The sequence below is a fragment of the Pseudopodoces humilis genome, chromosome 9 (assembly GCF_049639895.1).
Source record: "Pseudopodoces humilis isolate 2021_Gansu_Grassland_sample_001 chromosome 9, ASM4963989v1, whole genome shotgun sequence".
Classification (NCBI taxonomy): Eukaryota; Metazoa; Chordata; class Aves; order Passeriformes; family Paridae; genus Pseudopodoces; species Pseudopodoces humilis.
Window position 1 is genome coordinate 20,928,957 of NC_142208.1, and position 24,711 is coordinate 20,953,667.

At 36.7% G+C, this 24,711-nt stretch overlaps 1 protein-coding gene across 11 annotated transcripts in view; it reads left to right on the plus strand.

The window, feature by feature from the left end:
- CPEB3 (cytoplasmic polyadenylation element binding protein 3) overlaps positions 1-24,711 on the plus strand; it is an 80,658-nt gene that overhangs the window by 41,039 nt on the left and 14,908 nt on the right. For 8 of the 11 annotated variants that reach the window (XM_088059591.1, XM_088059586.1, XM_088059588.1 and 5 more), the window contains exons 5-7: positions 7,902-7,925; positions 12,549-12,716; positions 14,499-14,588. In XM_088059591.1, the coding sequence (XP_087915717.1) occupies positions 7,902-7,925; positions 12,549-12,716; positions 14,499-14,588 (282 nt within the window). The remainder of the gene's footprint in view (positions 1-7,901; positions 7,926-12,548; positions 12,717-14,498; positions 14,589-24,711) is intronic. The other 3 variants (XM_014250388.2, XM_014250392.2, XM_014250393.2) reach the window with 1 other exon arrangement.

Below are 24,711 nucleotides of genomic sequence, written 5' to 3' on the forward strand. Positions count from 1 at the left end.
GATGTGTTTTAGTCTGATTTCTTTTTCATGAAAATAATGAAAAAAACTTTTTACCTGTCTAATTTCTTTGACATTTTTACAGCAGCTATATACTCTAATAGTTTATAAAAAAACGAACACATTTTGTAGCTATTTTCCTGGTACATGGTTAAAATATTAGCATAGCTAACTGAGGGACCAAAACTATATATATTTATGCATTTGCACTATTTAAAATATTATGGGTTTATTCAAATATTAACTGTTTAAAGACTTTAATGAAGGTGGAATCATAAATATGCAATTTATGGAAAATGAAATTAAGCACAAATCCAAAATCTGAATAAGATCCCATATATTTTTCCTCTTCTGCAACTCTTCTACTTTCCTTTCTTTGCCAGGGAAGGCCACTGTGAAACCTGTTGGGTTTTGCTTTTAAATCTTTGAAGAGCTAAGGATAAAAGCAAATATTCAAGTACAGAAGCCTAAAAATCACTTTCTGTGATAGAAATCCTTTCTGTATGCAGCTAAACTTGAAAAATTTCGAGCTAGGTAATTCCCATGTTATTCATTGCCTTTTCCCTGTTGTGGAGAAATATACCAAGGAAAATTAGTTCAAGAAGAAATATTCTTTTCTGTGCTGGAATGGCTGTGATTTAGGTTTAAAAAATAAAATAAGTTAAATAAAAAATCCCAAAAGATACTTCATCACAGTATTTTTTGGAATAATTTTGAGAACTTATGTAATGTCTTTAAATCATAATACTTGTCATATCTATGTTCAATTTCTGTGAAACCAGACACTCTCTGCTGAGTCTGCAAATCCAACCTTCACATTCTATTTAAAGTCATTGCTTCATAAGCATTTTTCCCTTTTCCTGTGAAGACATAGTAATAATCTTTAAGATTTATTACTCAAAGCTCAATTTCACACTGACAATGTAGGCAATCTTTTGAAGTTGGAAGACAACATATGCTCATGCCAACAGCAATGCAAAACTTCACATACTGTAGGGAGAGGGGAAGTTTTCTGGGGGATGTTTGTCTCTAGCTCCTTGTCATCCTCTGTGGCAGCACTTTCAATTGTACTTCAGCTGTTATTCCTGTTTACTCATTACAGCCTTTTGAAACCGGGGATTTTCCTGCCTGCCTGTCTTGAGCTGCTGTCTTCAATGTTGGAGGGCATTGTTTGGTTTGAGGGAAGGTGTTGCTTAGCTGGCAGCACAGAGGGAGTGTGCTACCACTGTTCTGTTCATCATTGTGCAAGATGAATCATCACCATCTTAAAACACTTAGTTCTGAAATAATGAAATTCGTGGGGTAAAAGAGATTACTTTTAAATGCATAATTATTATGAATCTCTTCGTGTCATTAGTGGCATTATGCTTGTGTACATAAAGAGTTGCATATGTGTATAAACATGTTTAAATTATAAACGCTCTTGAAGTTCAGAATTAAGCTTCTGTTGAGGAGCTCAGTGTTCTAATATTCAGAGAGAGCTGAGCATAATCCTAAAGAGCATCTAAAAAAAAAGCAAGTTGCAAATATTAGACTGGAAGCATTTTTGAAGGGGAAATAGTATGGCTTTTGTCTGTGCTAGAGCTAAATAAAATTTCTCTAGTTGAAATAGTTCTAGTTGAATTGAATCAATTAGTGACACAAGGTAATTTTTAAATACTGAGCTACATACTACAAGAATTTTTATAAACTTTCATCTACAACACCTTATTAAAATAATTGCTACTGTAATTTGTGGAGGAAATGTGGCATAAATTTAACTCAAAGGTGTCCTCCATCCTTTTTCTTGCTAATATTCAATACCATTTGTAGCCATTCTGCAGCCATTGCTTCTCTTGACTGAATGCTCCTTTCTAATTAGCTGAATAACTAGGACTGAGTGATCAGCATGAATGCATAGTCACCTACATGGTAGGTGGTGAGCTGTCTTTAGGGCTTCTTGGGAACTCCAGAAAGCCACAGTAACTTCAGTGGAAGGGAAGTGTGGCAGGTGAAAAATGGAGATGGGAATAAATGAGGGTGTGTGATCTCTATAAGGAAACACTGAAGTGTTATGCTGGGATCCCAAACAATCTTCTGTAAAATAAATGTAGTCTAAAGGTAGTTAAATGAACACATGAGGAAAACCCCTTTGTGAAATGCTGGAATTCTGTTTTTTGTAAAGCTTCTTTGTACAGTGACTTTGCAGTCCTGTTGGGCTACAAATGTTCCATCTGCTTCCACTGTTCATTCTTGTCTCATACAAAAATGTGTCATCTCTGAGGTCTGGTACTATTTGCTCTCCATCTGACTGTCTTTTCATTAGTGTAATTTAGTTCCATTTATTCAGAGTAAAATAATTTGAAAAAGACATTAAGGATTTGGGGCACCTTTTTAGATGTCTGTGTTGAGATTTTGGTTTTGTTTTATTAACCCTGTTTATGTGAGGAAGTTGTCATGCCATGACAGGAAATGTAACAACAACAAAATTATTTTATTTTTTATTTGCATGTTTGTGATGTTTTTAAAATTGCCTTGTCTCCTAAAGAGCTATTGTACTTGGCTCTTCCTGATGTGTTGTTTTCAAACACATATAGTATTTAGATATAAAAGCTGCTGAAGTAGCATTTTATATTTACAAGTTTTTCCAGTGCTGCTGTTATACCCTGAAATAAACTGCTCCAAATAGAAAGCTTGTTCAATTACTTTTGTCTTGCAAGATCATGGCTTGGCTTAGTTTAATAGCTAATAAAAGCTTTCTTTTTGTATTGATAATATTCTGGGCAAATGTGTAACTAAATTCCAAGAGGCATCCATCTCATCTAATAGTTTAGTTCTTGCCCATAGGAATTTGCTGACCTCTTTAGCCCAGTTGCCAGGTTGGGTTACTAATGTGTCACCATCTTAATAGCATATATGGAATAGCAGAAAGGAATAAAAAACACTGAGAGAATTAAAGGTTTGCAAAACTAGACCTGATGTAGCTGTGAAGAGATCTGAGTTAATATAACTGGAGGGGAAAAAATTACTGATGTGAAGTGTGAGAGAGCAAAGGCAGTGAGGTTCAGAGGAGTCCTGGAGTGTGGGAGCTGTCTCTTTGCACATCACCTTGTTAGGTTTTTCAGAACCAGCTGTACAAGCAGTTGGTATTGATGCTGCCTTGTGAGGTGGGCTTGCTGATATCTCAAAGTCCTTTCTATACCTATTTAAATTTTAAAAAGGGTGAAGGGGAAAGCAAGGGAGCAATAGTAAGTACATGCTTTTTTTTCTTTCTTCCTTTCAGTTTTTTATATTGGCATCTGCACTTCCAGAAATCTGATTTGGCTGTTACTGAAGGCAGTATCTCTTATCAGTGGCTGCTTAATGCTTTTTCTAGCAGAGGAAGATTTCTTAAATCATCTTCCTCTTAATCCAACTTCAGCTCTTTAATATCTTTTTGTTTGTTTGTTTATTTTCCTCACCACGTTTCCTGCCTCACAACCCTACCAATGTGCTTTCCTTTCATCTTTGTGATCCTCTCTATTGTGGGTTAGTGCCATCTGTTTCCTCTGAATTTTAAGATTTGCCAAGCTACTCCAAGAGCATTATATATTATGCTGGAAGACATGAAGCAGCCTGCCTGTTAAAAATGTTTTATTGTTAACAGATTTTTTAAACTATGATGAAAAGATGAACATAGATAAGCCTTCCCTCTTGCACTGTTGTTTGGCTGTTTGTGTGCCTCAGGAAGGGACACCTAAGCTGGTTTTGGGTATTGAATGCAGTTCATGTGTTTGATCAAGTGTTTGAGGCCCAGTGTGTGGGACTTAGCTGCATACAGCTTACATGTAGATGGTATTTTTCTGGTGATGGGATTCAGTTGTATCTGTATGTGAGCATATGTTAGCAGGGAGGTTGCTGCAACACTTGCATTGTTAGTAGTAGGAAAAAATCAACCAAAAGGGACTGTTGAGGTTCATATAACCAAATTATTATAGTGCCCATCTGCACATCCAGCCCATCTATCAGTGGAAGTTGAGAACCACCTTTTGAACCACTCAAAGTGTGTCCATCTTTCCAATTCTTCTGGATGAGCTCTCTGTTGCGGAAAAACACATTGCATAATTATACTTGATTCTGTCACCTTCCCTCAGTTCATGAATGCGTTTTCCCTGGTATTTTAATTCACTTGTAAACTTCCAGATCCTTAAGAACTTCAGACACCCTCTGTTCAAAAGCAAAAGCTTGACATATTTTCCTTTCTGATCTTAGAAAATCATTGCATAACTCATAATGTCCTAAAGCAAGTATTGTTCTGAACTGCTGACTGCTTCAAGAATACAAATGAGTGTTCCAAGCTAGAAATAAGATTCTGGTACCTTATAAATCAAGGAGGTTCCCAGTCTTGTCAAATAAACTTTTCTTTAGTGAGTATAGCTCCAAAATTTCTAGTCTGGAAAGTTGACCTCTTTTTTTCATAGAGGTAGTGCTGTTTTACATCAATTTAAGATGTGTCTTCAAAATTTCCTTGAAGTGTGCATCTTTGATATCATGGCCACATAATTGCATGAACAAGATAAATACCAGAAGTGAAGAAAGAATGTTCTTAAAAATCTCAAAATACTTTCTATTAAGTCTTCCATAAAAGGTGAGAATACAAATTAATTTTGCTGCCTATTTCTAAATTTGAAATTACATGATCAAATTTATTCCGAGTTATAATATGGAGAGTGTGTAGCTCTAGTCCTTTTGAGTTAATGTTTTACGAATTCACAAATTTATTGTTTCCTAGGACTGCTAATTATTTGATACAAATACAAGGTGCAGTTTCAGTCCCATATTATAATAAAACAGTCAGAAAACCCCAGGAAAGTTCTTTTCCATCAGTTTTGTGTAGCTTTGAGATGCAGTTAAAATATGAGCAGTTAATTTGAGTGAGTTTTGATTTATTGCCACAATGGGCAATCTTAGCTGCAGGCTTTGGGGAATTCCAAAGCATTAACACTGAGTTTCCTTAATTTCATTGTAAGATTTGAGGCTTGGGGATTTGCTCTGCTGGTTTGTTAAAAGCTTGTTAAAGTTCTGTCCTTCATGATACAGTTTCATAAAAACTCACTTGGCTTCTGGGATGAAGTGAATTAATAGTTTCAGGAGAGTTATCAGCAGGTGAAAAAGAATCTGTTGTTCCTTTGCGTTTGAGGCCATGCAATTTGGGACACAGCAGTTAGGTAATTTTGGACCTGACAGTTACAGAACATTGCTAAGGATGGACAAATACCAATGCAGGGATGATTCTGCTGTGAGTTGCACAGTCCATCAGCCTCTTTTTACATGGGAAAATGTGCTCATCCCCTCTTAAAACACCTGGGTTTGCCTTAACACTGTAATGATCTAGGAGGTACCTAGGGAAGAATCATTTCTGTTGAATTTCAGGAGATGGTTTTCTGTGCAAAAAGACATTTATATATGGCACCAAAACCGGTACATGGGGATCAGATGCATTGATGGGGGTACAGTTTAAGGAGCTCCCAGTTGCTTTTTGTCTTCTGTTGGAATTGCCAAAGAGAGAAAGTAACTCCATATACATAGTATATGTAATAGTAATTTCATTGTTTGTAATAATGCAGTAATCTTCTTATTTTCTCCCAAATGTCTTCATTCAAGAATAATTTCTAAATTGTTTACTTTCTAAAGTATTTACTCAAACTGGAGGCATTTACCCGATGAGCTATTCCTGCTATTTAATCTGTTGTGCTGTGAATTTTGACTTGTGAGCAAGATGGGTATTTTTTAATTAACTTCTTTCAAATGACACATTCTAACTTCACATCATGAGAAAACAACATAATAAAGTGTGCATTGACATTCTGAAGTTGTCATGCTGAATAACTCAACTTCTTGGAAAAAAGTAACATTTTAATACAAATACTAGTTAAAACTGAGATCATTTTCAAAATATGTGTGTATATGTATACAAAATATAAATAGCAATGGTGAAACTTCACCTGCTTTGAGTATTTAAATGTAATGCAATGTTTTTAAATCAGCAAAAACTGACTTGCTTGTCTATCTGTTTAAGTGAATTGCACTATTTTGTCCCTGGAATTTACACACAAATCTACCTTTAGTGAGTTTCATTAACTTTTATGGACATAAAGATTGTGTGTGAATGCAAATATATGTTAAAAGTATTCTGCAGTGCAGTATTGCATATAAGTGTTGTAATTCATGAGTAGCAATAGGGTATTCTAAAATTTACAGAAGCCTGTGTAAGGTTTCTGCCATCTTGTACTAACCTTGATCAGAGCCTAAAAGTTTACATTAAGCATATAAAGCTTTGTTTTCTTCAGAAGAAACACAAGAATCTCTTTCATCTTGTACTGAAATAATGCTTCTTTATTTAATTTTTAGATTGGTAACAATCTTAGAAACCTCCTTCAGATAAATTGTTCTCAGAATGTGTCCATAACTATACCTTGAAACATGCTTCTTTGGGGGAATGTGGGCGTTCATCAAGACAACAACTTGCTACAAGAGATCTGACAATGATTCCTTGCCATCGTAATAACTAATAAAATAGGGCAATAACTAGAAAGCAGGAAGACAAATTTAATTTTTGCTACAAAGCCAACCTTAGTGTTAATTCTCACTATTGCCTGCTATGCAAGAAGCAGAGTCTCTCTCAGGGCTTACCAACCACCGCACTGTGGCTGAGTAGCTGTTCACACAAACAGCTCCTGCTTGTCTTCATGTTAAACATAAATTGCAGAGCAGTTCATTGTAGCCCTTGAAATTTTTTAATCCCCCCAATGACATACTCACGTAGTTGCCTTTTTGTGACCTCACTGATAGTGGAAGAAAAAAGATGTAGGGGTATGGTATTTCTTCAGGGCTTGAGGAAGAAGCTGCTTGAGTAGAAGAGAGGTGCCTGTGCTGAAGGAGGGCGAGCCTTGCTCTGGGTAGCCCCAGGTCCCTTGGTCAAAAGCAAAGTAGCCAGGGAATGCTGAGGGTTCTGGTGGGATACCTGGGTGTGTAGGGCAGGACTGGAAGGCACTGTGTTAGTTTTGGAAATAAGAGATGGGATTGGGAAGGAGCAGGAGTACTGATAGTGTTACAATGAGGAGAGAAAGAAAGAAAATAAACCTCTGTTACCCCTTAGCTAAGGTCACTTCTGTTGAAAAACCCTGCATGATCCCCAGCCTTCCACATTTGATTACCTTGGAAGGATAGACAGCTTTTGTGATAGATTGGAGATCCTGTGTAGAAGACATGTGTTTTCCAGATTATTTTCTGTTTTTCTAAAATTTCAGCTCAAAAATGTTGGTTTTTGCATTTGCCACTACATCACAAAATGCAGTTCTAGAAGTGTCCAGCATTGTGGATTTGCCATTGATGCATGTCTCATTGAAATGCTGTGTTAATTCTGGTAGTTATGAAGGCATTTTGTCAATCTACTTTTATTCATCTAAACGTACTGGCTATTGAGTTCATATTGTTTTAGTACGATTTTAGTATTTAAGATATGGTTATTTATTTAAATATTAAGTATTAAATTTGAAACATAACTGGAAAATATATTCTCCACAGCTGTTTAATAAAATGCAAAATTAGATGTTTAATGCCACTTAAAACCATGATCCTAAATTATTATTTTATAATACTGTCCTATATGCCTGATTTTTTAATACCTTTGCCCTTTACTATGTAGAAAACTTTCACAGCAGGTATGTTCCTATTTTTGTTTTTTTTTTTTTTCTTTCCTGGCTGTATCATCTTCAACTCTTTTTTCTTGTCTTGTTTGAATTTCATCTTGCACTTTTAAATGTCTTTTCCTTCTTTATGGTGGGAGGGGAAAAAGAGAAGAAGCAGAAGCTACATTTTCATTGCTTTTGGAGCTAAATCTAATGACAGCTGTACCGACAATTTTCTTCTGTGTTTACATGCAGCCAGGAGCTATGGGCGGAGAAGAGGTAAAAGTATTTACTAAATGTTTTGTTTGCTGAATAGTGAGAGAAATAAATATTTAGTTTTTTTGTGATAAGATGATGTTACCAATTTTAACAGTATTTAGTTGATCAATTGCTTTGTATAAATCAGTCTCATATTCTTCCCTTGCAAAACAGCTCCCTTCTAACAGCATCTTAAAGCAATGATGATCCTGAGCTGATAATTTCGTGTTGCTGTTACTTGAGAACTGGAGGATGACTGAATGTAAAGACTCTCATGACACATATTTGTGACTTGAAGTGCAGTGTACAAAAAAAGATCAGTTTTGGGTTTGTTTGGTGTTTGTTTGTTTTGTATTGTAGTGCAGTGTTTAACTGCTGCATTGAACATTTGAAAATTACTTTTTTTCTTACATGAAACAGCTTTTGCTGAATATTAGACTTCATGACATTGAATTGCCTCAGATAGTACACGTAAATACCAATACTAGTAACTGTCCTCAACAGTGAACATTGACAATAATTTTGAAAAGATACAGTATTTGAGCACATTTTAACAGCATTTCATCATAGACAACTCTCAAAGCAAAAGCAACATTGATAAATGTTCAGTGCTGCATATCAGTTTATTCTGAGAGACAAATGAACAAGGACAATAGCAAATCCAATAGCTGTACCAAGCAAGCCACTAATGGAGCTTACAATTATGTCCTGTGCTGTACCTTACACAGACTGGTTGTTATTGAGAAGATAACAGTGAAAATAGCAGCTTTTAACAATTACATTTTAGGCAGTGTCACTTGCATGGAGTACTTTAGCATTAAACTTAATTTTATCTTCCTTTCCATGAAGTTCTCTGCCAGTTATGCAGGTGACATTGCCTCCTTTTCCAAATGTATAATTTGCATCATGTTTGTGAAGAACCTTAGAGGCAGATGTATCCATTACCCAGACCAATAGTGTCTAAGGGCTTGTAATTTGTATGGATTGAGGTGGTAGGCTGTACAGACCATACTAACACAGCTTGTAATAAAGAATTTGCTCTGATTTTGTTCCAAGCTGACTCATTTTAGTGTTTATTTGATAGCTAAATCTGAAACAAAATATTCAAATTTTCCTCACAAACTTACCTTCCTGTTTTTTCCCACCTGAAGAGATCAGGCTACTGTTAACAGATGTTGAAAGCATTCTAATACTTAGATTTTTTCAGTGCTTTCTTCATACTGAATGAAAACAGGAAGTATGTGGAGTATACAGTAAGGTATACCCTCTGTGCACATGAACACTGTTTAATTTTATTTTAAGATTGAGGTGTTTCCAGATTGATCAAAAGGCACAAAAGTAGGAAAGGAGGTAGGAATCAGTAGGATACTATACATTACTTGCAATTTGTGTTTACTTGTAGAAGCAAAATACAGTAATGCAGAAGTAGTTGTGATGAATGTTATTTAGGCTGTTTTATACAAATTTTAGCAGAGACAAAACAGGCAAACAAGTTCTGAATGTGCTGGCTTTTCATATTTATTTTTTTTTCCTCACTACCAAGAAGCATGTTTCATTCCACAAGACTTGTTTCCTCTGTGAAATGCAGGCTTTTCCATATTAACAAGTAGATTTGTGTGTTTGTGTGTCTACCATTAATACCATTAATGTTAGGGATTTTGACTTGCCTCATTCATATTAAAGTCTGTGATGTTCATGCTTTATCATTACCTTGACTTTTATAATGTTGGTTCTGAGCTTTCTTAAGCATGAAATTCTACAACAGTCTGTTAAAAAATGTGTTGGATATAAAATATTCTCATATATCCTTCTCTATATTGCTTTTACCATTTGCATTGGGATAATATGCAGAGTAACCACAGGCAAGTCTGTGCAAAAACTATTTTATGTTTGTTATACTTGGATATTTTAATTAGTGTTTGATTTTGTCACTGTGACTAAGCATCTTCAGTGAGAAGAGGTTTTGTCGGACATTTCTTGAGGCTTGCTATAAACTCTCAGTTCTCTACTTGATTCTCTGTTTTATTTAAGAGATAAGCATGTCTTTGTAGGTATTACGTCTGGAGCTGTTGAATCATGTTCTTGGTACCTTGTTTTTTAACTTTTACAACCAGTTTTTCAGGTACAGATGTAAGCACCGCTGTGATAATCAGCCCAAACTATTCTGCTACACTGACAGCTCAGAGATGCCCAGGCAGGGGTACAGGAGTATTTTACAAAAAAAGTGCATTTAGTGATGCTTTCCTGCTTTCCCATAACGCTTTCCCTGAAATTTGCCCTGGGGGGTCTCTTGAGGTGGTGTTTTAATATTTATTGCTTTCGATTGCATTTTCTCCTGTTCTTACTCATTCCCTTTTGTAAGCCTACATAAATTTTTCAACATCCCAAAAAGTCTGTAGCAAGGATTTCCAAAGTTTGCCTTGCTTTCTGCCTTGGCATGTACTGATTGTGTTCAATGCAGTTTATTTTTGCCTTACTGGAGGGGAGACCGTGAACAGTCATTCCCTATTCCCTTGTCTTTATACTTTCCATGATTTTAAATTTATTCTTACATTTAGCTCTATACTTAGCTATAAACTTATAGAATATCTTTTGCATTGATTTAAGATGAGTGCAGTGCTTATAGACTGCCAAGTGTCTGGCATGGTGCTTAGAGGTGATACCTTGCTTTCGAAGTTGCTGTGAATTTTTATTACTTCCTTCAGAAATCAGTCTCTTCTGCATTTTAGTTGAACACCTTGTTATTCATTTGATATGTCATCTTCCACTAATGGTTCATGTTTGTTGTTTGTTTACTTATTTGTTTACAAGAAGGTAGGTTGATGGGCAGGAATTAAAAGATGATTTATCTCTTCAGTAATGTCAATCTCTGAGATATTTTCAGATTTCCTGCTTTTCAATGAGTGTTCTGACTGGGTATTTTTACACGGTTGTAGTATTCTCAATTATTTTTTCTCTCATGCAAATGTTTTCTTTCATATTGAAATGCATATGTTTATACATGTGCATGACCTGTTTGTCCATTAATGGAATATTCATCAAAAGTCTTTCCTGCTTTTTGCTCTAAACCCACCATTACTGACTGCAAGTCTTTGGTAGCATCTCTACATCCTTCTCTGATTGTGGCATTTACCTGTTTTTTTATGTTGATGTGTAAATAAATGGTAGGATTTTTGCTTCAGTGGATTTTTGTGTCTGTGATCTCTGTCAGTGTTTAACATTCAATATATTCTTTTTAATCAACACTTTTCTAGTGCCTGATGTTTGTAAAAAAAAAATCAGGTTTGTGTTGTGTATCAGTGAGAGCATCCTTCCTGAGTTTGTTAGCTTGTTTTCCATATACAGGATTACTGCTTCTTTTTGTAATCTGTCCTTTGCTACTGGAAACAATTACTGATATTTTCAGTGTATATGTTTTTCTGACTGCTGTCCCTCTGTCTTGATTTTACTCATTGCCCCTGTTTTTATTTCCTTCACTTCCCAGTGGTGTTAATACCAGTATGGTATTAATACTTAGGTCTTGCTATGTCAATTTCATGTGATCCATTACCTTTCAATTTAATTATGAGCACTTACAAAAGTATAAATACATTTATATTTGTAATCAACCCCCCTATAAACTGTTTGTATCAATTATAATTCTATCTCTGGGAGCCATCCTCCATGGTATTAGGGTACAAGTAGCTTTTTCAGAGTTGAGGTGTGGTTCCTATTTAATACATCTCTCTACTATTGCAGGATGTATTTTTCAACTCAGGTATAGGGAAGTGCTAAATTCCAAAGTTGGCAAGGGTTGCTTATATGCAGTCTTTGAATACTTTATCTTCCTTATTAATAAATCTGTTCTTAAGGTAATGTGTGTATACTTTGTTAGTAATAGCAACAAATTAATCACATCAGATGGTTACAAATAAATTCTTTCCTTTTCATTACCAAACTGAGGAGCGGCCATTCAAGTTGATTTTGCTCATTCATTACTAAAAGGATATTTTAACTCTGAGTAACAAAGTTCTAACTGTTCTAACTAACAATATTTTCCTTCAAGTGCAAGTTCTTTGTGGTTTATTTAACAAGATTTTTTTTTTCTTGTTCACTAAGCTTCTTCACTTTGTGTTTAATGTCCACAATCCAATGCTTTTCCATGTTTATTTTGCTGCTTTCCCCCCCCTACTGAGCATGGGCCAGTGTTCCATGGAGGTGGAAGTGCTGCAGCCCTTGTCAGGATCCTGTACAGCACTCAAAGGACTGTCCTGCTCTGCAGTGCAGTGGCTTGAGCGATCTTGAGATCATTCCTTCACGATCTGTTATGGAAGGTGTAAATCTCTAAGAATTGGTTTGAAATATAAATCTTGCAAATGTTATTTCTATAGCTATGACACATAACTTCATCAGACAACTTATTTTTTGTTTCTATCCATTCACATGGGTTTGCTTTAAAGCTAAATTAGGTTTATTGTCTTGTAAGGGTTATACACTCTTGGAAAAATAGAAAGAATACTAATGAACGTGAATTGGAGAGCTGGACCACCTAGTTGGGTTCTTTAATGCAAGTTCTATTAAAGTAAATCAGTAAAAGTTTTTTACTGAAATATTTAATTCTCCGGGAAATAGCGTTAACTACAGATCCTACAAAATCTGTTGCAGGTCGCTCTTCACTCTTTCCTTTTGAAGACGGCTTCCTAGACGACAGCCATGGTGATCAGTCGTTATCCTCGGGTCTCAGCTCTCCAACACGCTGTCAAAATGGGGAAAGAGTGGAACGCTATTCTAGAAAGGTGTTTGTTGGAGGTCTTCCTCCTGACATTGATGAAGGTACTGTGAATCACTTGCATTGCTGAGATGTGGGAATTGGCTTTCATACAATTGCTATTAAAAAGGTCAGATTTTCATAGAATCAAATGGATTTTCTCAGGCGTGTCTCTTACAGTGCTCGTGGTCTTACTTAGAACAAACACACACTACCACCCTCTGCAACACCTGAGAATTTACTTGATGTTCTTGGGTACTGTAGATCCAAAGAGATGGAGACACAAGTGGCTGCATAGCAGGTCTTCTGATCTGCATGTCTTCCCACGACTGTAAAGTGGGAAAGCTTAAAAAGGGAACTTGGTGGGTACTGTCTCTTCTCCATAGTCTTTTTCTATTCTTGGATGTGGTTGACTTTAAAGACTTTCTTAATGCAGTCCCTACCAAAATACCGTGGGCTTTAAATAACCAGCTCTTACACCCAGCATGTATGCAGGGTTCAGATGATAAATATAGGGTAATAATATGGTTACAAAGTAATAACCTGCTTAGCAAGGGTGGTCAGAGTTTTCTCAATTATTATCTGCTCTACTTGTGTGTGCCCCCCCCTAACCCTTACTCCCAAACTAAAATCATGACCATTTTTGGTTCAGAGCTAGAATATAGCTGGAATCTACCACTGTTTAGCTTCAATGGGCATACACAGGGAATCTGAGAATGCCATATAATGAAAAGAGGGAGATGTCTGATCTACTAATCTGAAGCCTAAACTATGTACAGTTTTAATGAAGAAATTGTATGAGTTGCCAATCTATGTTTACAGACACCTCAAATGCAGTTGCCATGTCACACCAAGAGTGGCAGGGCTGTTGTATGTGGTCTGATGGGTAATCTGGGTTTGCAGCTATAAGAAGCAGCAGCCCAACAGGGACAGCTGATGTGAACATTGCTGGGTCACTCAGAATCAAAATACATGCCCAGTCTGTCCTGTGAGGAAGTAACGTGGTCACGCTCTTTCCTGAGAGGTCTCCTTCAGTAGCCCTTTCTTCTTCAGCTCTTCAGGTACACAACATGTGTATTCTGTCTCCAGACGCTTGAAAAATCTGGCGTGCAGTTGATGGGGTCAGAGAAACTGGACACATCTCAAACAGCAGTCCAGAAACTGGAAATCCCTCCTGCCTTTTCTCCTGATGGCTTGTTACTCTGATCTATCTAACATCACATTAGACACAGTTTTAAACTAATTCTTTCTTTAAAGTACATTTAAAAATGTATCAAGAAAATAAGATTTTTTTTTCAAAAATTATTTAAAATACTTCTTTTCTGAAGGATTTATGTGTAAAACTATAGGATAGCTCATGATGTGTGTTACATGGTAGTTCCAAATTGATGCTTAAAAAGTGAAGAAAAAACTTGGTAATTCAAGGCAGATTTCCTGAGGGGCCTGAGGAAGGTGAAATGCCCACAGTGGCATGACCTGCTGCAGCCTCTTTCTAGGGCAGGCTGCAAGGAGCAGCCGTGCTGACATGAAGCTCCTCCGTCAGTCCCATGTGGCTGCATCTGACCCTGCTTTGTGGCTATAATTAGAAACAGACCACAGCTGAAGCATATTCACTTCTGATAGATCATGTTTGCATTTAATCCTGCTGCAGACTTCCATTAGTGGAATGTAAAATCACTTTTTTAAGCAGCCATGTACAGCACAGAGATGAAAGAATATTTAGGCGTCCTCTATGGACATTATTGCAATTTTCACTGTTCTTGTTTTGTTTTTTAAGTAAGACCTTTTTGCCTTGCCACTGTCAGTTTTTGTGTTCTCTCTAAGGTGCCTCATTTGTTTTTTTGCAGATGAGATCACTGCCAGCTTTCGTAGGTTTGGACCTCTTGTGGTGGACTGGCCTCACAAAGCTGAAAGCAAGTCATATTTTCCACCTAAAGGTAATTAGTTTAAAATACACTTAAGAAGGCTGTTCTGGTAAAAGGAAATTACATCTGCAATGTGGCAATCCACTGTAAAGCAAAGTTTTGACTCTATGGTGAATTTTCTATCTTTCATCAAGCATCTTTTCAGAAACTGTCATGAAGGGAAAAAAGTTCACAATTTGCTTATTGAAATGTGCTCCTCAGTGTGCACTTCTTCGGGACACCTTGAACCCTTGAATGATGCCTTAATTTGTACCAGCAGTAGGTAGAATGCAAGTTGCAGGTGTTTCCTAGTTGATTCTGTTGTGGTTTGCACATTGCAAAACCCATGGGAATAAGAGCTGGAAGTGACTTGGATTGGGTCCCTGGGTTGGGTGCCCAGTGCTTCACAGGGAAGTGACTCCAGTGAGTGCTGTGACCCAGGAGCCGCGATCCTGCTCAGAAGCACGAGCTCCGTGCCAGGGCTCCCCGGGCACTGGAGCACAGAGCGGGCTCTGCTCAGAGAGCACCAGGGCCACAGGGATGGGCCAGAGTGTGTGCAGGTGGGGCAACCTCTTATCGGTCAGCACAACGGTATGCAGACCTGTTCTGGCTGAGAAAGAACAGTTTATGGGAAATCTCTTTGGGAGGGTTACTTGGCTAAATCAAACTGCTCTTACTGTTCCCTGGTCTCTCTGATTTTGTACAATACATTCTGCTCTCTTTCACATCTGCCTCTTGCATGTTGTTCCTGAGTTTGCTCATGATCTGAAACAGTAGAAGGAACTTGTACACAAAATTTCTGGTCTATACGCAAAGATTTTAATTTCTCGTTGACCCTGGAAGCCCTTAATTGCTCATTAAGGCCACTGATTATTTTGGCAGAACAGTGGGCTGTTCAGTCAGTGAACTAGCTAATCCTGCAATATTTTGATAGATATATTTTGACGAAAAAACACACAAATAAAAGCCAACTTAAATTATTTGGTAGCTTAATTGCTGGAGGCGAGATAACACTGTGACAAATACTTGCCCTGTAAACAGTACTTGGGACACTTAAAATCAGAAGAGGAACCTATACATGCTTCCTCTTTCCTGTTCCATTCTCACCACTCAGCCTTGCTGTCAGCAGTTATGCAATATCTGTTCTTGAATTTAAAAGCAAGCAGCCTCAAAACCAGCAAAAAACCACCCCAAACCTCAACCACACTGCAATATTCCCAAGGACAGTTGGTAAAATGTATGCTTTTCCCTTTTTATGTTATTTTTAAAGATGTTAGGGGCCTTTATGGTTAATGAATTCTAATTGTGCCTTCACTCATAAGGTTTTTTAAAAAAAAATTAGAAAAGCCAGCTTCTCCTTGTCCTTATTATCTCTCAGTATTCTCTACTTGTTTTCCCTTTTATTATTTTTTTCCTCTTATTAATTCAGTAAGTAACTATTTGTTAAATTAACATGGGACTTCCAATTTTGATTTTTCTGTATCTGATTGTGTACTAGTTATGCCTTGACAAACTTGTAAAATATTTTTGAGTAAGATCTATTTTAGCAGAAGACAAGGGAATGCAGCCTCACTTCTATTTTTGTCATGATTCTAATATAGGAAACAGCTTTCAAAGCCCCTGCCAGTTGCCCTGAACGTCTGTCTGAAAGTGCTAAACAACAGTCAATCCCAACTGTTCCACATTTATTTATATCTGCCTTCTTAGTTATCAGTCAGGGCTGCAGCATCAGACATCCTGCATGCCTGCCTCTGACATTCGCTTTACAGTCATGGTGAGCTCCATAGGTCAAATGTACTTGATTTACTATGATCCTGTACAGGCAGCACCTACCCAGAAGACAGAATATTATTTCCAGGAGTCAAAGGGTAAAGTTTGTATGTCTGTTCTAATTTTTTCACAGATTTTTTTGTCTTTTTTTTTTTTTTTTCCAATAAAGAGTATTTACTTTTCAAACTTATTATGGAATCATTTTCATAAGCACCACAATAAAATGTCTCCAATGCTGGTTTTGATCAGAAGTTCCTTTAGACCTAAAATTTAAGTTGGTGGGCTTTGATTTTGGATTTTTTTTGTTTTACTTTCTTATTTTAAGCTGTTTTGGTGCATTATTGGATGTTTCCTTAAAAAATGCAAAAAGAGATATTTGAAATTATGCTTTGTGCAAAATTCACTGAGACTTATTCAGCTATCAAGTCTCATGAATTCAAATGTTTTCTCCCTTCATTTTTCTAGATTTCTTGTTGCATTTCATGTTGCATTGCTAGTTTGTAAATTCTCTGACATTTTGAATATGAGTCTTTCAAATGGAAAATATGTCCAAAAAAACAAAGGACAATTGAAATTATAGAGGAGAGAACGAGCTCGGGTTTGTATGCTAGCAATCTTGAAAGAAAGTAAGAAAAATGAATTGTTGGAATGAAGCAGGGACGATGCAGAGGCTATTCGCACATTGATAAAGCCTGACCTTCAAGGCTTCTCCCACCTCCTTGAATGTTCCCCAGAGGTAGTAAAATTGAGCCCTGCTCTTTCTGAACATATGTCATCACCTCCAGATGGACTTCAGTGTCCTTTTGATGGATAGCCTGTTCCATTACTGGAGGGTCAGACCATTGGGCAGTGTCTGGTGTTTCAGTAAGGTTCAGGATTTTTGTCTGTTTGCTTTGATAAGTGTTCACTGAAGAGGTTTGGGGCAGACAGCATCAGTAGGTGATGCCATGGCTCAGCACAGTCAGTGAAGTTTTATGCTGGAGCTGCTTCACACCATGGTTTTCTGTCTTCAGCTACATCCAGGTGATGCAACATTCCCTGCAGTCCGAAGTGAATCAATACAGATTTCCAGTATCTACTTGTTGGTATAATTTATTGAATTTTGGAATGTTTGCTATGCTGGTGCAATACATTAATTCCCTGTAGTCTCCGTGTATTAGGAGCACTCCGTAGATATTCTTAGGGCTAGGAAGAGAAGGCTGCAGAAACCATTAGCCATGGCTAATCTGATCAAGCATGAAATCGGAAAGATTAAAATGTTGCTTACAGTCTAGTGACCTCCACCACCACCCACCAGCCCCCCTGAGGGCTTTATCTGGTTAGTTTAGTGAGCGAGTCAGGCCGTAGATGTGTAGTCAGTTCCAGCAAACCTTATTAGCTAATTTATTAGTTGGTGGGGTTGATTAGCTTAGCTGCAGTGGCATGTCAGCTATCATTGGGACCAGTTGGAGTCAAGAAACATTCCTGCAGCACTGAGCTTGAGCAAAGAAGGTTTTCCTGGATTTGGCATCCTGAGCAGGATGGTGTCACCACAGGTCTGCTTAGGCATGTTATCTCATATTTAGTGCTGGGCCTCCTGGACATAAACGTTTGTATGTGAAATTATGCTCAGCTGGGATCTCCAGCATGACGAGTAACACCAGGCTTATACCAGTGTGGTGTCAGCAGTGCAATTTGGACCCTGGAGGATGACACAGCAACACAGATGTATCTGCAACATATTCCAGGTTTTCCTGTTTTCCTGGATATTCTAGGGGGTTGTTACCCTTACTGAATCTTGCCTGACAGCACAGAATACACTGACCACTGTTTGTTACAGCAGTCTGGCTTTGTCAGCGGTTGAGTTTTGAACATTGTAACAGCAAGCCCAAAATCATTCTGTAGATCAAGCACACTTTACCTTGGTTGCCAGTGAGTTCCATATTTATGTTGCCGAGAGATCAGGGACGCTCTTGTCACTGCAAGTGAATATTGTGCACTTGGACAAGAGAAACTGCCAACAGCTGACAATGCGTGTAAGAGGCTCCAATTCCTAGTTCTGAACATCTGCATTGTTGCCTTAACGTTTCTTTTTACCCCTCCTGTGCATTGTAAAGCTTAGCACCATGTTTTTATGTTTGTGTCATGCATGAGGTAGTTTTTAATGCTTTGCCTCTGAATAAGGCTAATTCATTCCCGTTGCCTGAGAAGTCTTTGGATTACTTCCTTTGGCATCTGTTTGGATATGTTACTAACCGAACTGGCAATATTATAAATGCCATGTGTTGGTCTTGGGTAAGCAGATGCCCAGCTCATAATGTGTTTACTTGGCTTTCACCCCAGAGTTTGGGAATTAAATGTGGTTTGTGTTAAAGTATCTTCTGAGTACCTATGAGACATTGAGAAATAAGGAAATATGTATTAAAGGATGCTAATGAAAGTAGTTGCACATTACCATTTCACAGTCTATTTATCTCTGGCAAAATCCAGATAATTCATGTTTTATTTAAATAGAAATTGATGGGGTTTTCACTTATTTGCTGGTGTGCTGAGTTAAGCAATGCTTATGCTAACTACAGTAATTTTTCCTTTCCTTTTTTTTTATTAAACAGATGGTGCCAACTGTTTCAAAAACATTTTTTTCAGTTGTTTTTTCTTTAACAGATTGCTAGCTTTAAAACAACTTTTTAAAAACACTTACTGTTTTTTTTTCCTTGTGATAACTATGATTTTTCTAGTAATCACTAAAGAACTGCACCATGTGTTTTAAAATGTCAAAAAGTATGCCAAAATTTTCCTTTTTTTTTTTGTTTTTTTTTTTTTTTGTTTGTTTAGAAGGACTGGTGTTTGGATAGAGAGGAGCATTAGAGCTAGAAAATGAATCATGGCAGAGCTTGAAGATAGTATGAGTTTGGAATGGGAGGAATGCTTTGGCTTTACAGTTGATTTAGTTGTGTGATGCAGCAGTCCGATCCTTTTATGTTTTCCCTATTTTTCAGTTCATTATCCTGTTATCTGATAAAATTAAGCACATTTGTCCCTACTGCTCCATATGGGACACCAGGGTAACGGAGATCTCATGAAAAACAAAACAAAACAGTGTAAGCAAAGTTGCACAAAGTAACACAAAATGATTCTCATGCTTTAATTTAAAAACAGTTGGTAGGACAGACAGAATGAGCCTCTCTAATTCTCTCCAAAGTACTGTTTAGATGGGAACACTGTTGTTGTAGTCTTTTGACTGATCTTGATTTCATGGATGAAGACCATTTCCGTGGTTAATTCCATTGCCACTGCAGTAGCAATTGTAGTTTCTGCCAGAGGAACAAGAGTGAACAGTTGCAAGGAGAAAGTATGGAGTCATAATTCCAGTTTCATTAGTTATATTCACAAGAAGGTATCTGGTTTGTCCAAATACAGCAGGCTGTTCAAGAAAACTGCCTGGCTTAACTGATCAAATATGATACCACCACAGTCCAATGCCAAGCCAATTTTTGTATTTAAAATACTGAATTTAGAGATTGTAATATTTGTTAGAATGGAAACTGACATTCCCTATCCAGAATGACATTGTATGGCAGAGAGTGATTCTGGGAGGGTTTTTAGATGTTGCTTATGTGTGTTCCAACACGTGTGCAGTGTCAGTCATTTACCCACTGACATCTAAGGCCATTTCTGTAATTTGTAGTCCCTGTGTCTTCCCACAGCATGGCAGCATAATCCCAAATCAATGCAAGTCACAAAATGTGTGGTGACAAAATGCAGTACACACTATGTGTTCTTCTGTAGCTGTGTGACTTTACTTGATTTTGCAGAGAATTTTCTTTGAGGTTTTTTGGTGGCTTTTGTTTGAGCCTTCATTTTTTAAGCTCTTAACACTATTTCCTGTCTTGTCCTAAATGCTTGAGGATTCTTGGTGGTGTACTGGTAGTGATGATTTTTAAATATCTGTCTTTGGGACTGCTGTGCCAGGTATCTAAGAGCATTCAAGGAGCTTGCTTCATGTACAAGAATTTCTGTCTCTAAAATGATGCCATTTGCAGCTTCTTTTTCTAGGGGAAAACAAGAATCTGGTGAGGCAAAACACGGAAGTATTTTTGAGCCATCCAAGCCTAGGCAGAACAAATCTGATTCTGAAGTAGCATTGCAAGATTATTCTCTCCCAGCTTTCATGTTGCTTTCAACAGATCCTAATTTCTTTCAGAATTGCTAGGTTGCTGTAGAAGAAACCAAAATTTTTAGCAAGCATTTGACCCTTTTTCAATAATTTGTACATATCTAAGTACATAAAGAGTTATCCATGTTTATCTGTACAGGTAAACAGACCACTTTTGTCAAATGGAAGGAGTTAAATAGTTGTCTTATTCTCATTAACCTCTCCTAAAACCCAACCAGATTTTACTGTGGGTTGTACGTCTCATCCCTCCCCAATACTATTGTTATTAAACATTGCCTTTTGTTTTATAAATGGAAATACATGAATTGATCTGTAAGTATTATGGGCTTCAGGATAAAAGCTGTCCTTTGAATAGTGCTGTTGAGGACTTAATATTAATTGTGCTTTGTAGTAGCTTGTGCATCTTGTTTTGCTAATGATTTGTGAAGCACTAAATTATAATTTCAAATCATTGAAGTATGTTGAAGGGGTTGCAGGTGAAGTTGTTGCAGGTGGTGCAGAGACAGATTCTGTATTAGAACTACAGCATATTCATTGTTCTGATGGTCATCTAAAAAGTAAGTTGTTCCCTACTCCCACCCTCAATCATTTGTAATTATTTAATGCATTAAAAACTTGTGCTCTCTTCATGAAGTCCTACAGGAATTATATTTGTAAATTTATGTATTCAGCTCCTAGGATCACTTCAGTGATTCTACCCCTAAAATAATGATGCAGTAGTCTAAAACTGATGTAAGGTCATTGGAATACAAACATCGTAAGTTTATCAAAGGTAATACCCCTAATTATACTTGTGTGCTCTCTAATCAGAGGTTAGGACTGGCAGTGTGAGTATTTCATGTGCTGGATATGCTGTGGGTGCCTCTGCCCAAGGCCGATCTCAAAGGCTTGGAGCAGCTCAGAGCTGGTGTTTCCCTCAGCTGTCTCAGTGTTGTGCTTGGCAGATTGTGTCTACTCCATACCATGCAAATCCTACAGGTTTTGGGACCTACAATGTGTCTGACTACCGATTTATACCAAGGTGTAACAAGAAGTTAGCTATATGCCAGCGGAGGCTGGGCAGTTTTATTAATAAACACATAATTTTTTTAGAGGATTTTGTAAGTCCAGTATTTTTATTATTGTTTTTTAATATACTATTCTGATCTCCCAGGGACATGCATTCTCTTACTCACCAGAAGCAGTTTTGGGTTTTGTTTGGTTTTGAGAGGAATTTGTTGTTCAACATAATCCAATTTTGGAAAAAAAACCCTTCTGTTATTAAGGAGGGTTTTACAAGCCACATCTTTTTCTTACAAAGACAAGAAATTTTAATAAACCAGAACCTGAAAACAATCCACATGTGAGTGAACATTCAAACCAGTTATTAGCAGCACCACAGCAGCAAGTGACAAATTGATTACTTGATTAAAAGAAGGGAAGCCAAAGCTTAGTGCTGAAGCTCTGCATTCTGCCTTTAGAAATGTTTTACAGCTCACAGGAGAGTTACAATCATACAAAAATCAGAAATATGTTACCAGCTTCATCTGTGCAGATGACTTGGGGTGTCATTTCTTTTTGATTGAAGTACTTTACTTTGAAGCTCTTGACAACAATCCCAAATATTTTGTGTATCACAGCTCTAGTAAGTGCTGTTTGCTTTCTTCTTTAAAAACAAATCTTAAGAAAAACATGTAATTTAAAGTGAAAACTATTTTTATTGTAAAACCCAATATCAAATTTAATTTAAAAAAACTGAAATCTAGCTAGCCTGGATTTTTGGACCAGTGCTTTCTTCCTCTGAAAATTTACCTCATGCTGATATTGTGCTTAAAATAGAAGCTGAAATCAAGCATTTATATTTCTGTAGAATTTTTCCATGTTAATGTTGGTTGGAATAGGACTGGAAAATGCTTTTTTTGCAAAGAAGAGTAACAAGTTTTGTTCAGACTTGGAAACTGATCTCTCTTGAGCCATCTGTTCAGAGTAAAAGCAGCAGCAGCAGACCTGACCCACTCCAGATGATGACCATGGGCTGCTCTGCCCAGAGCATTCACCATTGCTTATTGCCCTTGAAAATCAAACCTTAAGAAATTCAATTCTGAATTTAGTTGGGTTTTTTATATTTACAAGTGTGAATGCTTGTTTTTTTCCATGCTGCTGACTCAGTAAATTTCACAAAGATAGCTTCCACTTCATCAAATATTTAGTCTTTGTCATATGAAATTCATGTAACTACTTATATAACTACAGTAACCAAATTGTATGTTAGAGCCTTTCTTTTATGTTTTTATATCCTTTAATTCTGATTTATAGCTGCTATAGATCATGTTGCAGTCTGAAGTCTGATGTTGAAAATGGCTGTGACCTTTGAAAGAGGAGACAACACTATAAATTTGCTGTTGCAATGTTTTATACTAGTTTAGAAGTAAATTACCAGATAAAGAGAGGCTTTAGTATGCCTGTAGAATATTCTTTTGTTTAACAAACCACAAAAAAATCCAAGTAATTTATTTCAGTCTTTTTTAATACAGGTGGGTGGAAGTATTTTTACTACAGGACAAACTGAAATGGCATATGTATACTCTTCTTTTGGGGATTTTTAATCCATAAGTGGGGAAAGTAAAGTAGTGATGGCTAGAAAATCCTTTCTGCTTCTTGACATGTTTTGGAACTGAAAAGACTTCATAAATCTTTAGCTGTATGTATTTACTACAGCACTATAGAAATGTCCTTTCGACTGAGGAAACATTGGGGCACCTCCCATATGTCCCACAAATAATGCATGTCCAGAAAGCAGAGGTTCTGTGGGTGGATTTGGTTTCTTCTTCCACTGAAATTGAAGATGTGGAGAAAAATGCTCCATAATATTTGAGACAAAATAGAAGGTTTCTGTTTTTCTCTGTTATTTATGGTATGGTAAGATCATTATTAGTAAGCGTTAAGTGTTAGTTTCAATTCTGTTAGTGATCTCATGATGTGGGCTATTTAGTGCTAAGACTGGAATTATGAAGACATGCAATTTATTTTACAGAAGCTACTGATAAAGAGCCTCAGTTTTCATTCAGCTCTCCTCTATGATCCACTCCATTGCTGCCTTTTCTTGTTATGTCTCCTATCTTCCATTTGACATGTACGCTTCATTTTATTGCTATTAAGATTCAGGATCCAATTATTTTTCAGAGTAACTGAGGATGTAGAGTACAATCCTTTAATTAAAATCAAACAAACCCTTCCCCAGTACCTGTCTGTAATGTGGCATATGAGGAATTTCTTTTGTATCATACCAGCCAGGCTTAGTCTGGTATTCATGAAAAACATGTAAAAATGTAAATGTACAGAAATAGAAGAGTCACTGTAAGATTCTAGACTGTTCCTATTTCTTATACACCTTTGTTTTTTAGAGAAAAGAATCAGCTGACAGGGTCAAACACTGCCATATAAAATTAGACCGACTAAAAGAAATTAATCTTTGCAGCCCTGACTAATACATAATTTCACTCTTCTGCAGTAGCTAAGTGAGATTACAGCCTTTTCTATTTTGAGGTTTCTTAAGTATTTAAAGTCTTTGAAGTTTTTTAAAAATGCAGTCATGTCACTGCAATGTTTAAAGGAAAGTCTGCAGTTTTTTTAACACCTCGGATTTTTATTTTTCAAAAATTAGTTTAATTTTTAATAGTCGTTTCATCTTTGGATTTAGAAATGTGTTTTATTCATGTTTAAAGCATCTTCTAATAAGATTACTAAGGTGACTTTGAGCAATGACCCTTGTCATCACATTAACCGATTTAGAAATTTGGTTCGCACTGTTTCTAAATGTTCCTTTCCTGTGGGTTTTTAAAACAACTTTATTCTAAAAGTTCTAGTAAATAAAACCATAATTCAGTTCAAAACTATTTTTTAAAATCTAGTAAAAAAAAGAAGAAAAGAAAGTGAAATATATATTTCATGAAAAAGTCTATTTAAATCAACTTCTTTGAGGCAGCCATCTTAGCCATCTAAAAATAACCCTAAAGAAATGAGACTAGAACATTAATTTTCTTTGCCATTTTAACTCCATCCTTTTTTTTTACCTAACATGAGGTAGATTTATATATTGAAATACTTTTATAAGAAATCTGAGGTCAATGCTAGATTTTACTGTAATCCTGAAGCTTATAAAAGCATCAGAAAAGACACTGTCTAAATGGACGAAAGATGTGCTTTGAAGGTAGTTCAGCTTGTTTCATCAGAAGTGGTCCTTCCCTTTTG